This window comes from Harpia harpyja, chromosome 4 (assembly GCF_026419915.1).
Source record: "Harpia harpyja isolate bHarHar1 chromosome 4, bHarHar1 primary haplotype, whole genome shotgun sequence".
In the NCBI taxonomy this organism is placed as follows: Eukaryota; Metazoa; Chordata; class Aves; order Accipitriformes; family Accipitridae; genus Harpia; species Harpia harpyja.
In genome coordinates, this window is record NC_068943.1 from 25,268,523 (window position 1) to 25,291,849 (window position 23,327).

Consider the following 23,327-nt stretch of genomic DNA (forward strand, 5'->3'; position numbering starts at 1 on the left):
TGGTCTTGTGTATGTAAACTTTGCTACATTATGACTGGCAAATTATTGTATTTGCGGTTTCAATGGATTATGCAAATCAAGAAAATAACTTACATACATACCTAGTTTATCATCATGTTGTTTCCAGATACAGGAATCGATGAGCATGAATATATGAATTCTTGCTTTTCAGAATAGGTTGATGCGAATAGTTTTTATCTACTCATCTTCAGATCCTAAACAGGCAGAGCTTTCACAAGAAGTTATTTCAGTTGAAACCAAAACAGAAAAGAATCATAAGACACACAAAGACAACATGTCTTTTCAAGGAGACTCTCCAGCTGTTTGTTTACTCTGGCTTTCCAGTTCCTCAGCACCAGTGAAAAGACCAGGAAGTAGTCTTTACTGTCTTGCAAACAAAACCAACACCCTCAAATGTATTTCATTTGCCTACAAACAGCTGCACATACATGTGGTAATTTCAGAATGCTACAACCACTACAGAAGAATGCTGCATCGTATTTCTACAGACTTCAAATTTTCCTCAGTAGGCTTTATTTTTTTTTACAGTTCACTAAATCAGACTGCAGTTTCCTGAATTTTATGATTTAGTTCACAGCAAAAATGAAAGCTCAAAAGAACATAAAAGTTATTTTAATTTCAGAAATTGCTTTGGTACACTGATTGTAGGGCTTATTTAATGCACAGGCTGTTTGTAAAGAAAAAACTGCTTTTTAAAATGATGCAGTGGCTGCATCACTTTCTGAAGCTGAATAGCTGCTATCAGTGGTCTTAGCGATAATTCTGGAAGTAAAGCATCCAACATCCAATGTATTAGATCTACAATTTATTTATTTGCTGGTACAATTTAGCAGGATGACCAGGATGATTCATAGTATTTGGAAAGTGGTTTCTAACTTAAATCTAACAAACTTCATAAAATTTGGTGTGTGTCAGCTGATAGTGAAGAACTTCAACATTGTACAGGTCATGTTTTAAGCTTCCAAATTTCTTTAGAATTATTAGTGAGTTGCATTATAGTTCTCCAGAAGCTGCTTAGGATCCATTAAGGCAGCTAACCATTTGGTTCCTTACTATTCTGCAAATATTTATGTGATTGGTAAGATTTCCCTTCATTTGGACAGTAATCCACATTACGTACTGCAAATACATTCAATTACATCATCAATATAAAGCTTCTTTTCATCCAAATAAACCAGGTTCTATCCAAACAGAGTTTTGTATGAGCACTCAGAGAGAAAGTCAGTAGAATTTCTTATACGATCAATACATATCTCAGGTAAAATTCTGTCTTTACAAACCTACCTCAAAACATATGTGCTATTTCAATCTTAATTAAATTATCAGAATAAAGCTTAGAAGGGATTTGCATGGTACATAGATCTTGAGTGCTTCTCAGCTAAATAGTGAAATTTCAACTGTTTGTCATAATCACATAAGATTCAAAGATACAGCTTAGAATGAAAAGTAGTCTGACATAAGACTCTTTAAAGCATCAATGATTGAAAAAATTCTAATATGAAGCAATAAAAGCAGAGTTTAAAGGTACAAGAAAGTTAGAACACACTATTCAACAGGTTGCATCTGTGTGCATGTATACACATAATTACGTTTAAAATACTCATATGCATCTTCCAATACTTTTTGATTAAACTACTTTCCTGTACCTTCTAGAAATGTTTCTATTTCTGTAATATAAATATTCCTAAAAAGAAAATATTTACGTAAAATTATTTAGAAAATGACTATTGAAACCGATGTTTGTTTTTTTTTTTCTCCCCTTCGACCTTTTAGTCACAGATCATGAAAAACATAATAGGCAGATCTGTAATTTGGCCTTCAGCAACTCTGGAAAACAAACACAGAAAACTCAGTCAATTCCTATTCAGAATTTCACTGTACAATAATTAGCTGAAAATTTTGAACGTTTCACTAATGCTAGCCTAAAAACTAAATTAAAGGCCCAATCCTGTATGCTTTTGAGAAAATATGTTTTACTTTTACTAGAAACAATATTAGAACCAAAATCAATGCAAAATTAATAAAAATCATGATACATTAGTATTATGTTAACTAACAATGAAGGCTCAGTAAAAAGAATACAAGGCAAAAAATAGAATAGTGCACTGTGGTTTTATTGATGGCAGCAATGACAATTTGCCTCTTTCATATGTAAAAATTATTCAGCTTCATATAACTAAGAACTTTAAAAAAGTCTTGTGGTTTCAGGTCCAAATTCCTTCTGCTCACACGAGCTTTCTTTGTTCCATCCTGTTGCTTGGAAAAAGCCAGAATTTCTTCTAGAAGTCTTCAGCAAGTTGGAGCTGCCAGTGAATTTCCCCCCACCCCGAGGTTTCTAAATGAAAAAAAATAAAATACAATAGATAAGCACAAAAACCCTCTGCTCTTCATGCAACATACTCTTTACTGTTATTTTATTTTCTTCCTCCAAAAAAAGTGGATATCTGCTTTTCAGTACTTAGAGATGTAAGCCTTTAAAAGAATAGATCAGAAGTTTGCACTTCAATGCAATAAATATGACTGGTATAATACAAGGAAAGAATGCTTTCTGGCAATAACTTCTCACAAAAATGCAGTTTCTCCATTGGTAAGGACTTCAATACAGATTTTATAGCAAGTGTGACAAGGTGTAGATTAATTCTGTCATGGAATAAAGGAAGATCAAAGAAACAGATAATGACCCAGCACTCATAGGTTCACACTCTTAGGTTCTTTCAAGCTCCTCCAAAAGCTATGATCCTTCAAAACACTCATTTCTGATTACCTGTTCCCCTTCTTTTTCATACTACCATGACATTCTATACAGGCAGTGTAATCTCAGGATGTATTTTTATTATTGTTAAATTCTAATTCTTATATCTTGATTGTCTAGGAGGAATATCTTATTTTACAGACCTGTTAAAGCCAGTATTTGACTCATACCCTAAACAACCTAGAGTGGGTTCAAGGGTTCTCAGTGCAGTGCTCTGATAAAATTCTGAGTTAGTGTTCTCTACCTCATGCTGCTGGATATTAATAACCAATCATTTCCAGGTCACCTCTAACCACAGTGAGGTACCGACTACCCCATACTTCTGTTGCTTCACTTCAACATGACTACTTTATTGCTCTATCTTCATAATAAACACCAAGTCAAAACTTTCTGCAAGTCTGCAGCAATTGTTCTTAAATACCCAAAGCGCAGAACAGTGTGGCAAGAAGCTCTTCAGAAGGATAGAATCATAGAACGGTTTGGGTTGGGAGAGACCTTTAAAGGTCATCTGATCCCATCCGCCTGCAGTGAGCAGGGACATCTTCAACTAGATCAGACTGCTCAGAGCCCCGTCCAACCTGACCTTGAATGTTTCCAGGGATGGGGCATCCACCACCTCTCTGGGCAACCTGTTCCAGTGTTTCACCACCCTCACTGTAAAACATTTCTTCTTTATACCACGTCTGAATCTACCCTCTTTTAGTTTAAAACCACTACCCCTTGTCCTGTTGCTACAGGCCCTACTAAAAAGTCTGTCCCCACCTTTCCTATAAGGCCCCTTTAAGTATTGAAAGGCCACAATAAGGTCCCTCCAGAGCTTTCTCTTCTGCATGCTAAACAACCCCATGGATCCAAATTCCACTTTTAAAAAACAACTCAGGATTTTAAAAACTTAAGCCTCCTCACACTGAAAACCACATTACACTGTAGACATAGATTACGAGTTGATAATATTCAATACTAATTCCACATTCACAAAGGCAACTTCAACACCTAAATGAGTATGCTGAAAACTAATCTCGAAAGCAGTATAGCTTCATTTCTGCATTGTTGTACCAGTGCTAATAAGTCCTTCCTGCCAAGTGATGTAACCTTATATCAGTACGTCTAAGAGCTTTTGGGTCTGAGGTAATATGTCTCCTGTGTGGACCTAATGTTTCATCTTTGATACATCCCTATCATACTCAATACAAATATGGCCAGCAAAATTTACTTTTAGAATTGTCTAAGTTGCCTTTGAAAACAAGGCACCTTGGCATTTTAAATATTAAATACTACAATATTAAAATTCTACCAAAATTACCAATTTATAATATAAAATCATCATCAACAAGGGCTCTCCATCTCTTTTCAGAAAAAAAAAATTAAGTTACTTTACATAATACACAGGTACTCCCTCTCAGGGAGTAAAGGTGTCATTAATCAATGATCTTGTGAAAAAGTAAAGAATCTTTCAGTGGAAAGTTGTGGTAAAATTATGTCTCACTGGATCCCTTGAAACTTTCCCTAATAAATCACGTCTTTATCTAACAGGTTATCAAAAACTTGACGTAACAACAATATTCCATGCTCTCAGAAGCTCTAAGGAATAAAGATGAGGAAAAAAGGTATAGAAATCCACTTCTAGGAACTGACATTCGATATTCCTGAACTTTTACATATCAAGGCATTAAAGCTACACTGTTGTACAAGTCTGGCTAAGCTGGAAGCAATTTAGAAAAGGACTACCTTTGATTTTCTGCCTACATTTAAAATCAGAGAAGAACTGATTACATCTACCACTTATTTTTAGAAAAGCTTAACAGATTTTCATTACTGGTTTCTCTCCAATTCCACTGTCTTCAATCAGTACCTCATTAGGTCAAGTGCAATGCATTTCAAAATGCAACCTAAGTATAAGATATAAGGTAGCATGAGATGTACTATGGGGAGCTATAAGCCATACCTGATAAATATGACCACCACAGCATCACAATAAACACCTCCTCACATGACTTTACCTATCAAACGAGGCAAATGAGGGCAGCTACACTGGACTCTACACAAGCTTCAGAAAGCAAATCTAACAGGCAAAAGCTTGACTGTACCACACAGAAAAAGCTTCTTGATACAGCACTACAATATTTTTATCCTCAAAAAGAACAGCAATAGAGTGTTCTTAAACCGATGAAGAATTTCCACTTTTTGACATTATTCAGAGATGACTGAAAATGCCACACTCTTGAAGAGAAAGGAACAAGAAGTTCAGTTTTCCAAATATTCACTAGAACACAGTGGCAGATGAAAAAATCCATATTAGGAATTCTAGATAAAATAAAGGATTGTTTTGACTGGAAATAACACAGGAGCTAACTATGCTTAAGTAGCACCACCCAACCTCTATATAGAAGGCATCTCTTGCCTCCCTATTTTCTTTTTCTACCTGAGCGATCCTAATGTTTCAAGAATCTAAGACCAATTTCATATCTTGACAACTTCTTTTTGGTGTTAACATCAAATAGCTGTTACATTATTTTATGTTGAAATGTAGTTGAGCTTAATACTGGAAATTTTCCAAATACAAACCTAAATCTGATAAAGCAGCTAATTAAAATAGCTAGATTTAGCAAATCATTTTAATATAAAATACACAAATATTCTAATTGACTACGTTTTAGCCATTTAGAGAATTTCCACTTAATTAAAGTTCAAGACAATTAAGTTATGGCAGCCAAAGATGATGGCATTGAATGTTTTGATCTAGAGGGAATGAATCTTCCTGCCAAGCAGTAAGTTGTAGTTTCTCATAATGAATTGCTGTTTACAGTGATGACTACTTAAGCTATGTGTAACTCCTACAATATGTGCTATTTGTATTGTAGAAGATCAAGTGTTAGACTTCCAAAAGTAGCCAAAATTTACCAGGTTTAAGCTGCCACTGATTGTATACTGCACAGGGTTAATAAGTTCAGTTTTGGATGACAAATTGGCACTAACTTGAGCAGATGTTGAAGTGAACAGTCCTGGGCCAAAAGAGGACACAAGAAATACCTCATTTCATCAACTAAGGAACAGAGTTTTACATTGTGATGAAGAAAAAGAAGGATATATCTGGAAGTATTGCCAATAAAAGATGTACTTTTTAAAGCAAAGTAGTTGCTGAAAAATTATATTTGGCTTCATGACATATTTTCCAAAATCTATCTTGATTTTTTTTTTTTCCTGGATGAGAGGAGTCCATTGCTACTTCTTGACAAATGGTTTAAGGTTTATTTAACTGATGCTATTTACCACCTGAATCTAGCCCCTTTATTTAGAGATGTCTGACAGAAAACAATAGTATTTGAACTGGGGCAGGGGAAGGGCTGTAACTATTTATTTTTTATGGTATGTAGGTTTTGATACTGAGTCTGCTGTCCATTTAAATCGGGATCCTGTTAGAATCTTCAAAGCAAGGTATAAGAAAATATGCAAGGAACAACCATTTGTAGCTTAGAAAGGTTGTTCCTCACTTGCCAACAATTATTCACTCTTCTTGAGATACAGGAGTCACTATCACTCTCTCTGGATGTCTGTTTTCCACCCGCTCCCAACTGACCAAAGCCAAATACGGTTTTCCAGATTTATATACTGTAAAATTAGAGAAATACCAAAAATATTACCTAAAGACACAAAAAAACCTCCCTGGTTTTGACTGCTGTCTACACTGAGCACACCTCATTCAGCTGATCACACTGACACTCTTCTGAGCCAAGTGAGCTGGTTTAGAACTCAGCACAGTGCACATGTCAGAATTATTTCTGCATAAATTAGCTCATGACATGTTTATTGATAGCGATTGATACACTTACTTAAAATAGAAAATTGAATTATATGGGCAAAAATAGAATAATTATCACCTGGGCAAGAGTCAGGAATAAATTTCGCTCTTATATTGCCAGTAGTCCCCCAAATGAAAAAGGTATTTTAGCATATGATCAAAAAAGTAAAATCATACGTTATTGCATGTCAGAAACGTCAAAAGCTGCAGAGATCGGCAGCACCTGTTAAGCCAAATGAACATGGAGGTCTGGAGCAAGGAAAGGAACTAAAAAGAGCGTGGTAAAAATGAACTGGCTAGTAGGAGAAAAAAAAAAATCAGATTCAAAACAAAGACACATTGTAGATGTACACCAAATAGCATGCGACTTTACAAAGCTTTTATTCAGGATATGCTTTTAATCAGTTTTGAAAATAAAGGATTTAGAAGGTCCACAACTAAAATGAAAGCAGTACAGCATACTGGATTTGTTTAGTAAAAGAATTCTAACTGTTTTATCTGGCTGGCCTTTTTAGATTTCTGAACGTACATATCAGATGTATTTTCTGAGGACGATATATAATCCCTTAATTTCTGCTAATTAATAAAGTATAGGTGCAAGTATATCCTCAAGATTCAGAGCATGGTAAATATTCTTAGGCCTTGTACCTCCCCATTCAATGGCGAGCTCACAGATTTTAGATTTTAGTGTTGCAAATTCTCCTTTCCAAGCTAAGCAAAACAATAGAAAGAATATTTATTCACATAAATGGCTCATAAAAAGTAGAATATGGGACCTTGGACAGAGACAGACAGTACTGAGTTCAGCAGGGACTACAGCCACTTGTTTCAGAGAAGCAGCTGGTCAAATTTATGTGAATGAGAGAAACTTGCTGCTACTCTCAGTGAAAAAGTATCAAGTAAAAGCTTGCAGAGATGACGTGAGTCCTTACATAAAGCAAAGTTAAAAAGCTATTTGCCAAAGTGTTTTTATTGCCTCCCCTCTTCCCACAGGTATATTAAGTCTCTTCATACAGCCACAAAGGCCAGGGAAGAGAGATTCCACTTCTATCGTAAATATACCAACATCCCCCCTCAAAATTTAGAAGCAATATGCCAAACATCTCTTCCATGTAGGTGATCACAACAAGTGGTTTCTAAACTAAAAAGACACAACCATAAAACTTTCACTTAGATAAGACACTGATTTAGTATCAGTAGTTCTTTGTAGGTGTAGCAGTCACTGCTCTATGCTTGCTCTTTATAAACAGGTTACCACTATTAAACAAAGTAGGTCATACATGTGCTGGTGTTTAATACGTTTTGTTTGTTTTTGTTTTTGTTTTTTTTTTACATGAGAAACAAGGTTTTTCTAGGAATTAAGTTGTCTATTTGCTTGTAAAATGGTGATTACAATAATTTATTTGTTCAAAATATTCATCATCTGCAACCCAATGCTGAGGGTTCTTATACAACCAACTACTGGCAAAGTTGTAGAAAGTTCTCTCATGAACTTCACAAAGACTGAAGAACACTGAAGTACACAATGCTCCAGATCTACTTTTCTTGAAATCTAAGCCTATAAACAAAATGTCAGTATCATATATTTACCTTTTATTTCTTATTAATCAGTTTCTAGCTCTTGGGGGTTGATAAAATTGTTGAGTAGGTCGTGTGGACCGTCTTGGCTGACCATCACCTCCTCTGCGGAATTCTAGAGTTTGCTCATATGTTTCTTCCTCCTCCTCCTGCAGGTAAATAGCATTGTTTTAAATGGAAGAGTAGGGAAATGCATTATACATTGAGTAGGTATAGGCATACATACACTCACACAACGCATACACACACATAGACATGTATGAATGAATTCATGCACACATAGCAACTGCTGCTTCTGTGCTGATGACCACTTAAATAAAGTAAGTGAGATAATGGGAGTGGGTTTTTCAAACCTAGGAAAGCTAACAGAAACAAGATGGAGAATCTCAAATCTCAATCCCCAGGGCAGCAGAAGTTCTTACATATTTGCAGAAAAAAAGCATATATATATATATATATATAAGCAAAATTATTTTCCAAAAGTCAAACAGGCAACAACTCAAGAAGCAAGATAACCTTGATAACCTGCCAGAGCAAAAGTAATATCAGCTTTTGGGAGTTTAGAAATGTGTGTGGAATGAAATAAAAGAATTAGGAAATGGAAATACAAGGAACAGCATCTGGCAATATGCATGCTAGAAACACATCTGAAACAGTAGATACAAATCTGTGATCCAGTAATACTGAAAAAAGCCTACAAGTATAGTGGACAGCAATTTAGATATGAATTTGCTATGTGAAGCAATAATAAATATAACCTCTGAATAATGAGAGGAGAGGTAATTACCTATTTGCAATATTCCATTCACTCCTAGGCATCTCAATATCAGAAAGATATTGATAAATTACATGGAATTCAGAGGAAAAAAAAAACCAACAAAAATAATCAGGAGACTGGAGAATGATTTACAAAGGAAGATTAAAATAGCTACATAACTACTTTGGTCAAGAAATACTGAAAGGAAAAACATTCATCTGATGGAATATTTGAAGGTGATACACATTAAAGATAGAGAAGTATTTTAAGAGCATTAGAATTGATAACAAAGAGAAACAGAAGAAAAAATTATAGGCTGAAAAAGTTTCTGAACATGAGTATGATCGTCAAATGGTGTCTCAGGGAAACAGTAACAATTTCATTTCTTTAATATCTTAACACTACACTGTAGCAGACACCAGGTCTAGAGGGAACATGGTGTAAGAAATCCACTTTTGGGAAAAAGTACTGAGTATGTAACTCTAAATTCCCCTTCATTCACAACATAGGAACATACAGGAACACAAACCAAGAACACTGAATGATTCATTAAAAGTTCGTCAACAATTCTAACACCGAGGAACTGTCTTAGAGTGCAGCATGCATATAACAGAGTAAGCAAGTCACAGCAGTAAAATATTTCACTGTAAGAGACAGAAAGGAAAATATACAGCCTAAGTTTCTTTCTGTTGTGAAAAGCCAGATCTCACTCAAGAAATGTTTCTTTCTGAATCAGCTTGAATATCAATAAACATGCATTTTTAAAATGGCAGTTAGAGACAACCACATTCCTCATGGTAAGGTCTCCTATTTACAGGGCAGGTCTGTGGTCATAGCTATATTTCCAGAACAACAGATTAAGACCTACTACAGAGAATCTGCAATAACTGTAGAAGAAAACAGATTTTCAACACAACTGAATACAGCATAATTGATTTACATCTTTTAGCCTCACTGTAGCCAAAGGCCGAGAACCATGGAATTCGGCCATAAAACTTATTTTTCTCAGTGTATCTCTTTCACTGCTCGCAGCACTATTGATTCCCTCATATAAAGAGGTTCAGAGACACCAATTATCTGAAAGAAAAAAAAATACAAAAGGAGACGTCTAACCAAAACATCCACACAGTCTGCAATACTGTGAGCCCTAGTACAAACCCTCAACTTCATATATGAAGTAATCTCCCATCACTGACAACGCAAGCTCTACTAGCATCAAAATGTTAAAAGGTAAGCTAGATGCCTGAAGTGGTCTAAATACTTTTAGCTCTTTCAGTATACTCCAAGAAACCTGAATAGCTGAAAATAGTTCCATATTATTTGCCAAAAGAGTAAAGAAAGATGCAATTGCAAGTTTTCTTAAAATTCTTTGCCAAAGCTTCAGTCTAACATAAGAGCTCACTCTTGAAGAATAAATTGGTGAACTTTCACATGCTCGATATTTGGATTTCTTCAAAACTGGAAAACTAAATGGCATATATGCATGACTGAAAATTTAGCAGTGCATATTGATGTTTTCAAGAGACTGTAGCAAATTGCTCAAAAAGAACAGAAATTAAATAGTTCAGTGCATCACGTCTCACCTGCAATAGCCAACCTTTTTCTGAGGATAAGTATATCAGAGGGAATTTCTAGAGCAACAAATCTTCATCAAATCTAAAAGTTAATGTTGTTGATCCTTTGAATTCAGTAAAATCAAATTAAAACTAGAATTTGTCTTACACATTTCTGTTTTGGTGTAGTTGCCTTTACACGCAGAATGAAAAGCTTCAGATGCATGCATTCCAATTCAAGTATTTTTAGTACAACAGGCAAGAGTGGAATCACATTCATTTTCTTGAAGCTCTGAATGATATGAAAGCATGCAATGCAGCAAATGATAATAAGAATGAATGAGCAACAGAACACCTTTCAACTGTTCCCTCATTCTTCTCTATGCACAGTAGCTCCCCACAGTTACTGATTGTCTTGCTGAAGTCTACCATCTTCATGTCAGATGACATATTATCATTTGTTTCTTGGGTCTTACTTATTCACACGTGATCCTAATTGGATCTAACATTCTCCAAAATCACAATTTGCCAAGCTGTATCTTTATTAAACATTTTTTCTTGTTTTGCAAGTAATTGCATTTCTTTTCTTCTACCATTTCTTGATCACTGACCCTCAATCCACCACTGCTGATCTTTCATCCTTTTTCTATTGCCATTTTATTTCCATCTTAAGGATTTTTTTCTGGGTTCATCTTTATCTCAATTTACTTTAGAATCTCTCCACCCCATGCTCAAAACTGCCATCCCTCTTCTGGAACAGCATCCACCCTTTGTAGGCAAAACTTAGTATCTCCAATGTTTTTCATTGGAGTTTCATGACATTTCAATGTTTCTGTTCTTCAGTCTAAAAACTTCAGCTGTCTACATTTCCTCCCTTATAACTCTGCAGTCAATTAGGTCACACATCTTGCCACCAACTCTATTTTTCCAATCTTTCTTGCTGCTTGCTTTCAATTTGTCAGTTGCTTGTGACTCATTCTAAATTATTGCATTTCCCGCTTCCCTATCCATGTAAGATCTAGATTACATTTTATAAAGCAAAGGTGGCTATAAATCTCTTAGAGCATTTTCATCCTCCTTCTATTACCAACAGAGGTTTCATATTAGTACACTACTCAAAAAACTTATATGTTTTATTATCTCCATCCTTCAGCTTATTATTCGTTATTTATCTAATATTCCAGGATTCAGGACTGAGTTTTCTAGTACTTGCACAATGCCTACCTAGGGCTATGTACCCTGAAATTAAATGATACCACTAAGCACAACTGCAAAAGATAGCAAAAACTGACAGATCCGTAGGAAAAAACAAGGAAAGGTTTACAATGCAAACAATGAAATGCACAAAGAAATTACTGCAGTAACAGGTTAGAATGACAGGAAAGAGATGTTGGAGAATGTCAGCATTCTTTTGGTATTTCAAAAAAGAATGGCGAACAGGGAAGCATAAGTCATTGGGAATTTCAACTTTCAATTTTGCCATAAAAATCTGCTGTTACTTTTGATATTTTTGTTCCATCTCCTAAGACAGACAAGAACTAAACAAGTGTAAAATGGGAATATATGCACACTCAGTGCTTTTATTTTGGACTCATATATTCTGAAGAGCTTGTACCACCACCATACTTTACCAGCTGAGCTTAGTGAATCAGCAAGTAACTTCAGTCCAGCCAAGTGACTACCAGCATGCTTTTACATAAAAAATTCAACGGATTTTGTAACTGCAGAATAAAGTTATAAATCCAGCATTTAAAACACTATAACAACCGATTTACTCTTAAAATTAACAACATTAGAGCAGAGTAAATTTGTATTTCATTAAAAGCTTTCTCACTGAATTTCAATTGCAAGACTTCTTTCAGTGCATTCAAAAGAACTGCTTAGAAACTTTTTTTTTAAATACAGTCCTTGAAGTGAATACTTACTGTATCACTTCTGAGAACAACGAATAGGTGGATGACAGTAAAGAGCAGGACAGAATTTAGGCATTACACAAAAGCTTTGCTGAACGTTCTGCTCACACGTATTTAGGATGCAGTTGCAAGTCACAGCTGAGCAGCTCCAACAGTTTGCCACCTACAAACTCGTTACCAGTCTATTCCTGCTTATGAACAGAAAGTTTAGCTCTATTCACTGGGCCCTTCTGCTAAGGCTTTTCAGTTATAGCTGTCTGTGGGCTATTAAGGGATGAGCATGAACACCTCTGCAAGGAGGCATGAAGGAGCAGTGAGGGGCCAGGACGCATGGGACAAAGAAGAGACAGAAGGCAAAACAAGCAGAAGACATTTTCCATTTCTGTAATGTCAAACCACCGTTTCAGTTTAAGCTGTAGTTTTAACTTCGCCCACATACTCAATGCATGGAAAACTTGCTGGACTCAGTACAAAGAAAGAGTGTTGGCTTCCTTGCAAAATGAATTTTTCTTTCATGTGTATTTCAACTCCCATTTCCCACTCCAGATTTAATGCCTCTTTGCATTGCCCACTATGCTGGCAACAACTGTCTCCTGCTGTTAACACACCAAGTGATCTCTTGTTTTGCTGGTTAAATTGCTTTCTTAAAACTTGCTTCTTTTGCCTAATCATCCAGTGTTGATCTTCCTGAGTACTTTAATCTTTGATTTTTGCATTTTCTACTTACCTGTGCTTGTATCAATTGAAAATAGCCTGTAAGATTTTCCAGATGTATCAAAAAAAGAAACCAAACAGAAAACCGAACCACACTTCGGCCATACTGAAAAACTCACAAGTTTCCTAGAAAAAGCTAAACTTAAATATTAAGTTGCAATATATTACACACCCTGTGTTTGTAAGGGAAAAAGCATTGGCTAAAGTGTCTACAGTATTCCCTTAAACTTTTACTTTATCTGAATACTTAAATGGATTCTTAGAACTCCCTAACAACTACAAATGAAAACAGGATTTTGTGAAAAAAATAGGTTTTACCATTTAATAAAAGCACAAGTTTTAAGTTATACGATCTTAGAGTGGCATTAGGGCATAATTTCAAAAATTACTATTAAATGAGGTGTGAAAATTGCAAGTAAAAGAGAAACTACTGCTAATGTAGATTTTTCAAGGATCTTAACCAAGTACTGACTTTGTGAAAAGAGCATTTTTGAAGTGTCTATTACAGAATAATTCAACATATTTGCTCTTGATCAATTTTCTTTGCAAGTTATGCTTGTTACTTAAAATACCAGTTCCCTTCACAGAGTAATCTTCTCAGACTAATCTTTGTGAGCCCGCAGATGCTCACAATTTTTTTTCTTTTCACAGTACACAACACATCTATATTAGACTGGGCCTACAGCCATAGAAATTTCTGAGTTAAATTATGAGTGAGAAGGACAAGTGGGATCCAAGGTTATACTGCTAGACCTGCACAGACCTGACCCCTCACTGCTGTCAGATAATTAATATAAACTCTTAGCCCTATTAATGTGCCTTTAAAGGAGTCAGGGTAGCATTACATTTTTAGAAAAATAAACTGTAAATATGCTCACACATATCATGTATGGCACTGCAGTAATGTATCACTGATGACTAAAAGTACACATTACTAATTGTGAAGATATCAAACAAAAATGTTACTTTTAAAAAAAAAAGTTATAATGTAATCATGATAAAGCTTTTTTTTAAATTAACCTTTTAATATACCACTTAGAATCTTAACTATAAGATACACAATTATTATTGTTACTTAACTCTTGCCTGGATCTTTTGAAGTGTATTAGCACACTACAGTTAAGTCTTTTGTAACTAAACAAAGGAACCAACTATGTGACAGTCTTAAATTTACAACTTAATTCCGACATGTAGGCTGTAGTGCCATAGACAGTTCCATCAATGTAATGTCTTGCTACTGCTGGAACTGTTTTCCTTTCTCTTCACCTGCACCTTTTTCACCACTCTTCTTTCCACTTTTCCTTTCCGTGTCTTGCTCAGGTGTAGAGCTGCAACCTTTAAATAATGCAGGTTCAAAAGGCAGGATGGTCAGGATTAGGGAGGAAGAACTGCTTCCTTCTCTCAGAGCTGACAGCTGGTCATCAGCTCGGTCCATGAAATCATACTCCTAAGTCACTCAAATTCTTTTCCCATTAAAATAATCTTACGGAATGTGCAATTAGACTGCCCTCATTCAAATGTTACGGGTGTGTGAAACAGATTTTGACATTAGAAGCAATTAATTAAGAACAATTAAAAGTTATCTCTGAGGAGGATAATGACTTATGAGCTGAAGTGGAACTTACAGCTTCTTATCAGAGTGTGTGCATGTCTGTGTGCGTGCATGTCAGAGAGCAGTCCCTAAGTTACTATTTAAACACAGAGACTTAAAACAAAACCTACTCAGGACTTTTTCATTTTTAAGTTAACCCCCACTATCATCCATATCCTTCTAATGCAGAAACATTTTTATAGGATAGAGTTCATTGGTTCTACGTTTTATGGTTTTACTTCTCTTAGTAAACATGACCTGCTCCGATTTTTTAAAACTTAAACAGCATGATAGTTTTTTAAATTTAAAATAATTGCATGGATTGTAAGCAAAATTAGAACTTAAAATATTGTCCAGATTTCTAATTAACTTTAAACTATCCTAAAGACCAAACCCATTAACTTCTAATAGAACTGGTAACTTTACATGGCACTTGTGAAAATAAAGTGAGAGGAAGGCAAAGACAATTCAAAAATAAAGAATCAGGTATTTCCTCATTCTTGAATAATGAATGAAAGGGAAAAAATTCATGCATTTTCTAACTCACAAAACCAGAACAATGACATTCAAGCTACATTCTTTCTTTCATCCTTTCCCATTGTCTCTATCTCTGTCTTTCTCCATATACATATTTCTAGGTATCCAGATATATTTTACTGAGGTGACAAAGAAAGAGCTAAAATAAGCACTTTATCTTCCAGTTTGGATGAGAAAATTTTTGATATTTAGACTATTCTTAGAAAAGCATATAGAAAACCTATAGAACACCAAGAATACATCTTTAAATTATTCAAATAAATGCAAAACAAAAATCCCCAAATAGAAAGAAAATGTTTACACATGCTTTTTCAAATTTTTCTCTCTCACATTGAGAAAGTACTGTTTTAGTGTTTGCTTCTGGATACAATGATCAAGTTGGTGAACTACAGGATATTTAATCAATAGACTAACCAGGATCTACTGTAATGTATGGAAACAGTTGCATTGTTCTAAACCAACAACAACAAACAAAAAAACAGGAAAAAAATGAAAGGATCACATACATTGGAAATGTTTGGCCTTATTGTCTAAATGGTTTTTTTTTAAAGCAATACTTTTATCCTGAATTGGTAAGCATCTGTAAGGTCTGATCAAAAAGAAAAGATTTTCATTTTAAAGTAAATTTTATGAAGAACTTTTAATTCAATCTAATTTTAAATTTTTTCTAATAGTACATGCCTGAGGAAATTTGACTTTGGCCACTTCCAATAAGGAAGCTCAAATCCATCGGCAGTAGGGACTACATAGGACTTCAAAGATATTTCTTACCTACTGCATTGATACATTGGCACTATTTTCTGCCTGTAAAGGACAAACAGGATAAAAAACCGTAACGGATTTATAGAGTATACATGTTCTTCTCCTACTTGAAAGTCACAACCCCATAAGCATCTAGCTACATATGGAACATTACAAGCATTGGATAATTAGTGCAGATGACATACATGTGTATAAATATGTATATACTACATGTATAGTTCTCCATATGTAACTCTAACTCTGATTTGACTTTTACATCAAAGCCATCAATAGCTTTGTTGACACTTTTAGCTTTAGCTTCACTACAGTAAAATATTATATTATACTGTACAATATAAGACAGTGGTGACAGAAATAGCAATTGACTTGCTGTATGGTATTGCATGATTTACTAAAAACTCCTGAGACTTTGAACTGTAACTATACAATTATTGTTTGTTGCCATTCTATATGCAGCCAGAATAATTCTTACCCATTTATATAACATTTTGACCTACTATACTAGTGCCATCCTTCTCTCTTCTAGTGTTTTTCTTTCTAGTGATTTTGATGTATTATACAAATAAAACACTACATTCCGCTTTAAAGCTCAGTACAAAGCCTTTTACGCAACAGAGAAACTCAGTTAATGGTTTCCCTAACGCAGGAGTAGTCAAATTCAAAAGTTACTGACAATTTATTAAAATAAACTTGCTGCAATATCATTTAAAAAACCCAACAAAACCACCAAAACACATACAAACCATTTGTTTCCCTTATTTACACTTAGAAAAAGGAACTGATCCTTATAATGGTAAGTCTTTGTCTCCACCGAACACACACCAGCCACAAGTAAATGTGTTCCTAACTATGGTACGTGAAACTAGCTGGTATGGAGCTACACCATAACATCTGTTGCTTTTTTGTTTTCAAAATGAAAATTTCAAGATGATCCTTCCCCAACCAGTCTTTTCTTTAGCATCAGAAATAAATTAATAAGTCTTTTCTGTTGGCTTTCACTATCCAAACATCAGAAGTCAAATAATTTCACATTTTCTTGGCCAGTTTTTGTAAAATTCTACAAAGCATTCTTCAGGGCCAGCAATTTATCAACTAAAGCCTTATTAATTTAAGATACTGAATTTATAATAAATGATTCAGTAACCCTGAAAAAATGGATATACACTATTAACATTTTTAATTAGATTTATCTCATTTTTCCTCTGCTGAAAACTAGAAGTTGTAACAAAAACAGCCAAGCTTCAAACACAGCTGATTTTTAAATGATTCCATTAAAACAATAAACAACCTGCGTTTTGAGCGAAGCAATAAACATTAGATACCAAGTGACAGAAAATTTCTAGATTCTTCACAAAAATATCAAGAAATGGAAAATAGGTAGATGGACAAGGAAAGAATTACATACTTAAATCTGAGACCACTAAAAGCAACATAACAGTTAACTTGGAATCAGACATTTCTTTGTACTTCATTGCTTTTCTTCAACTCTGAAAACAAAGCACTCATTTGTTTTCTAAATGACTACATTCCAATTACATTTCCATAAAACTAGGATAATGTAAGCCTGGGGCATGATTACCCCACAGACATTTTGCTAGCTTATCTGTTCCCCTTAAGGGTATTGCACAGGTTATTCATATTTGCAGTCATTCCCTGTGGCACATATTAAAATAAATGTGCAACTCTTCCTGTGAGGTTTGTGCTTCAAACAAACATACTCTCCTGCAAGTTGTTACTATGTTCTCAATACAGAAAAAAGTAATTAATTTCAGAAGTTCCTTAGAAATACATATTTAAGCCATTCACACCACATCCCTTCTATTAGTAAAAGCTTCTTCACACTGAGTAGTATCAATATCAAACTATAAATATTTAAAGGTTTATTTTCAATAATTTCTAAAAGACAAGTAGATACACTGAAGTGAGATCTGCTATATAAATAACACTCAACCAGATGACAGATCGAGTTTTCTCAATTCAGCAGGAAGGTGGCCACAAACTGGAAGTAGCAGCATTTTCAACAAAACACATAAATTTAACAACATGAAATCAGTAACGGTAACCACCATGAGGAGTTATGTGCCATAAGGAGTAATGTTACTATAAGGAGTAATTGTGCCAGTTTTCGGAAAAGAGCAGCAAATTAAGGGTCCATCTCCATCCCTCCTCCCACATACAACTAACTGTCAGCCCTTTCCTCTCTCCAACATTTTGTTGTTGTTGTTTTTGAATAAATAAAGTATTCATCCAGTTTTTCAGAACATCAAGTTGAATGAAGACCTCTGGAAAGGTCTAGTTTACGCTGGTAATACAGACACAGTCCTAAACATATAGCGAAACAGAATACTTGCATAGACTTGAAAAAAAAAAAAATCAGCATTCAGTTTCTTTGCACTAAGTGCACTCGTTAGCAAAACCATACACTTCCATACAGGGGAAAAAAAAAGTATTTGCTGTATTGCTGGACTTATTTTAGTATGTAATCAGAAAATTCTGCCAACAAAAATTTCAGAAAGGAAATGCTAAGTGATACTGTGAGAAATTATCTAATGCTTTGCTGTTAGGTCACGAAACCATTATCAAAACCTAAACAGGAAAGCAGTGAGTTTTGGTGACATTTTAGGTGAAACAGAATGCTGTGTGCACACACCCAACCATGACAAAATTTGGCATACAAATCCTCAAAGTCAAACACACATTGTGTATATCCAGTAAATAAACATCTACGTTATTTCACCTGTGAATGACCAACTGCACAAAAATTTTTGAAAGTGTAGTAAAAGGTATTTAAGGAAATATAAAGAAAAATTTTAAACAAAAAAATATATCCCAACTCCTAATTAAAAAACTGCTCATGAAGCAACTCAGAATAGCCCCATAAAAAAAAGAGAGTTTCTCTCCTTGATATGGAAGGAAGTCCTTTTCCAGGTCGAGAGATCAACCTTTGTTGAGTAGCTCCCTCCTTTAACTGGCCTGGAACTTGTGGGAGACTCAACTCTCTCACTGGGGACTCAACTTCTCTCCTCTTCCTGGACAGCAATGACGGAATTCTATGACTTATGATGCAATTTCCAATGCCTGGGCCTCACAATGCCCAGCAGTGAGGACTGTTGACGTAACCTAACGGGTGTCAGACATCAAAAGGAGGCTGATTATGTGCACAGGGAAAAGCAGTGAGACTGGCATGGGCGAAGAAGGAAAGCAAGCAAGAAGAGAAGCCCCACCAAGTCTGCATCCAATATCTTGTAAAATTCTACTTTCAGCCTTAGCACTCAAGAAGGTTCATCATCACTGTCCTAGAGTGAAAAGGTACACTGAGGGAGCTCTGTCAGGAAAGGAACAAAGATTACTGCAACAGCTAAACACCACTGTTTTCATTTTCTCCTATATGCCACGTGACCCACGGTAGAACTCCTATATGAGCAAATACAATGTGGGGAAAGAACAAAAATGCCCAGATCAGGAAACAGATCAACACAAGGAACAAATTAAAACAGGAAACAGGATACTATGACATAACTACACAAACCCTTTCGGCAAAGTATTTCCTATCTACTGAAATGAACCTGCATCAAATAAGCTCTCAAGATTTCCAGTAAGAAGTCAGAAATAACATTTCCAACTAGGTACTAATGGAAATACTTAGCGAATATAGGGTAATGAAAGAACAAAAACAAAAAGAAAAGACCACCAACAAATGTGCTAGATAAGCATAGGAGAATCTGGAACAATCTTTCTGAGCAATGAAGATATTCCCTGATGTCCTCCTGCATGATAGCATGTCCCAAGTTAGAAGATCCTATGATGTTTTGATGTTCGGTATGTTGGCCATACACAATAAATGCACAAAACATGGAAAAAAACCCCTCTATATAGCCATCACATATTTATTGCTTTCTTGTTAACTAACTCTTGCTCTCATTAGAGAAATAGGCATTCTGCTTTGGCAAAGAGCTCTTCAACATCACACTTAATTTTTAAAAGGAATATGGAATTAATGTCAAAATCTTTGACACTCTACCCCCCCCAGTAAATTAGAATAATTAGTCAAGTTTTATACTTATAAAAAAATGCATCTTAACTAATGTAGCAAATATATTAAATGCTTTGCATATGGTTGAAGCAAATACTACTTCTCTAAAACTTTGAAAAATCTAGATATACCAACCAAGTTCTGAGAAGGCAAGCAAATTTTGTACGAAAGATGTCAAGAGCAAAACATTTCCTCTTCTGTTTATGCTCTCTAAAGGTATTCTGAGAAAATCTATTAATTGCTGCTATTCTTTGACAACGTGAACAATTATGTCTAGCTCAGACATCCACATGTGCTCATTTAATAGTAGTCTATAATTGTCTCTCTTGGGACACGAAAGAAACCTGCAAATGACATTATTAATATGAAGAAAATAAACCATGAGTAGAGTCCTTGTCATTGTTACAAACCTTACAAAATTTACTCTACGAAAATAAGCCAACAGAAGCAGAAAAACACATCTCGAAAAAAAAAACCCAAAACAAAACCAACCCACAACCGACCCCCCCACCCCCCCCAAAAATCCAAACAAACAAAACCAAAAGGAGTAATTTCATGTGCTTTAACATTTAGTTAGAAAAAACAAATCACCTTTCTGCAAAAAATTGCCTTCACAGTCAACTTTTTTTTTTTTTTTAGCTCTTACATTATAGAAGATTTCTTGTTTACAGATATTATTACTGATAACACTTGCAAGTCAAACAAGGAAAATAAACCCAAGCATTCCAGACGTTAACCATCCCTGTACAAAGAAACTTCAGTACATGAAACAACGTGTCTATTCAACAGGCGCTGTATACATAAGAAGGAGTAAGATCGGAAATCATAAACACATACCCCACTACAAATTAGGTTTGTCATAGCTTTTCTTCTGCAATACCAAGCCAACAGTATCATGTCTCTCTTCCCTAGAAAACAACCAATCAGGAATACTACACCTATTACTCCAGTTTCCTCTTTAATTAAAATCCTTTGAATTACTCTATTAAATATGGACAAACTCACAACACTGAAATGTGAAGGAGACAGGGAAATCAGAAGAGAAATGGTGATGGCAGGAATAGTCCAGACATTTTTACACATCAAACTTCTTTTACATACGCAACATGTTCAACCTCAACACACGCAATACAGAGAAATCAGAACATAAAATCCTTCAGAAGTCTCAAAACAAGAATCTGAAGAACTTTCATCACATGACAACAGGATCAAACACAATACTTAAACACCTTCCTTTAAAGTGACTTGCAGTTTTGTTTTGTGGTAGCATAGCTTAACCTGTTTTAAGTGAGGAACAGTCCCTCTCAAAATAAACAACCTAAGAAGCCCATATGCAGTCTCCAAATAATGAATCATCATCATATGCAATTATATTTAATAACAAGGGGGTGGGGGGAGGGAGAAGAACAGTGTAATGCTCCAAGTATCCTGCTTTAACTGCCACCACTTTTTTCAATAACTACAAATGCCAAGAAGAATGTGTCCCTCATCTGATTTGTACAGCTGGCAATAATTTGCAACAATATTTCAAAGTCTGATGAATATGAAATGCTCAAGCAGACGACTCAAACATATTTTGCAATGCCTAATGATACAGACAGAAAATTGAAAGCCATTATTTTATGCCCGCTTAGTATAAATTACCTCCTCTCAACTGAAATTTGACTGCTTTTAGTTTATTAAAAAGTAAAATGCAGTTCCTTAACCACCTTTAAATGTCAGTTATTACATTTCAGCTAAGGGCCAGTAACCTTCAGAGGAATAGTTAAGTTGTGATCATCTGTCTGTATTCCAACATGGATACACTAAGCTAAAGTTTGAAAAACTATGTAGTTTCTCAGAGGACAGAGCTGCTAAAGAAAAATACTTACTAGTAGTTGTCCTGGTTTCAGCTGGGATAGAGTTAACTGTCTTCCTAGTAGCTGGTACAGTGCTATGTTTTGAGTTCAGAGCGAAGAATGTTGATAACACTGATGTTTTCAGTTGTTGCTCAGTAGTGTTTAGACTAATGTCAAGGATTTTTCAGCTTCTCATGCCCAGCCAGCGAGAAAGCTGGAGGGGCACAAGAAGTTGGCACAGGACACAGCCAGGGCACCTGACCCAAACTGGCCAACGGTGTATTCCATACCATGGGACGTCCCATCCAGTACAGAAACGGGGAAGTGGGGGGCAGGGTTTCGCCGCTCGGGGGACTGGCGGGGTGTCGGTCGGCGGGTGGTGAGCAATTGCACTGCGTATCATTTGTACATTCCAATCCTTTCATTATTGCTGTTGTCATTTTATTAGTGTTATCATTATCATTATTAGTTTCTTCTTTTCTGTTCTATTAAACCGTTCTTATCTCAACCCACGGGTTTTGCTTCTTTTCCCGATTTTCTCCCCCATCCCACTGGGGGGGGGGGAGTGAGTGAGCGGCTGCGTGGTGCTTAGTTGCTGGCTGGGGTTAAACCACGACAGTAGTTTATCAGGATAAATGCTTTGCATAACACTTGTCTCTAAATACTGCCTCTTAAAAGAAGGCTGGGGAAATAAATTACATAAAGAATTATCCTGACAGAACCTGAAGGTTAATTCTGGGTAAAGGCATGTATGACAACGCTCTGCAAAAGTTGTGATGGAATTTAGGGCAACATTTCCAGTAAGTAAAAAAAGTCTCTGATAAGAACATTTAAAAAAAGTTTAAGATAGACTACAAAAAGTGATTTTTCAGCCTGGCAGGACAGAGGCAACTGAAAGCACCATATATTGGTGAGATGGAAAATGAGGCACATCCCAACAAAATAACTGCCTAAATCTTAAGTGTTCTAATGAAGCAGAAAGACAGCCTTTTGTGGAAACTAGAATCCACACTAGTAACTTTTTAGATTAAAATTAATTAAATATGCACCACCACTCAGGAGGAAGGGTAGTCCAAAAAACTCTGCCTTCATTTAATTAATTTAGTCAATGAGTAATTATGAACTGTAAAATTATTCTACAGATTCTCCTAACAGTACACGAGTCAAAGAACTAAAGCCATCAAATTCTTGTCTGATGCAACTATTTAGGGACATTTTTTCTACAGCAATCTTAGAACTGGTAGTAGGCTGTACAATTATCTTTTAACAGCCTTGTTTTTAGTATAGTCAATGAGGACAGAAGCTAGATAAGCAATCCAGCCAAGACACATTTATCTACTGCACCTACTTAACTATTCAATGGGAAAGACTTCCTGCTTGACACACAACACAAAAAGATCACGGTGTGATGCCAAGGCTGTCCAGGCCAAAGAGCCATAAAGAAATGGCACCCAATTCTTCATGTAAGTATTTGCCTGC

At 35.4% G+C, this 23,327-nt stretch overlaps 1 protein-coding gene across 2 annotated transcripts in view; it reads right to left on the reverse strand.

Annotated features, from left to right (window-relative positions):
- Positions 1 to 2,114: 2,114 nt before the first annotated feature.
- TDRD3 (tudor domain containing 3) overlaps positions 2,115 to 23,327 on the reverse strand; it is a 111,322-nt gene continuing 90,109 nt past the window's right edge. For both annotated transcript variants that reach the window (XM_052786018.1, XM_052786019.1), the window contains 2 exons: positions 8,163 to 8,299; positions 2,115 to 2,356 (listed from right to left, as the gene is read on the reverse strand). In XM_052786018.1, the coding sequence (XP_052641978.1) occupies positions 8,180 to 8,299 (120 nt within the window). In that variant the 3' untranslated portion in view covers positions 2,115 to 2,356; positions 8,163 to 8,179. The remainder of the gene's footprint in view (positions 2,357 to 8,162; positions 8,300 to 23,327) is intronic.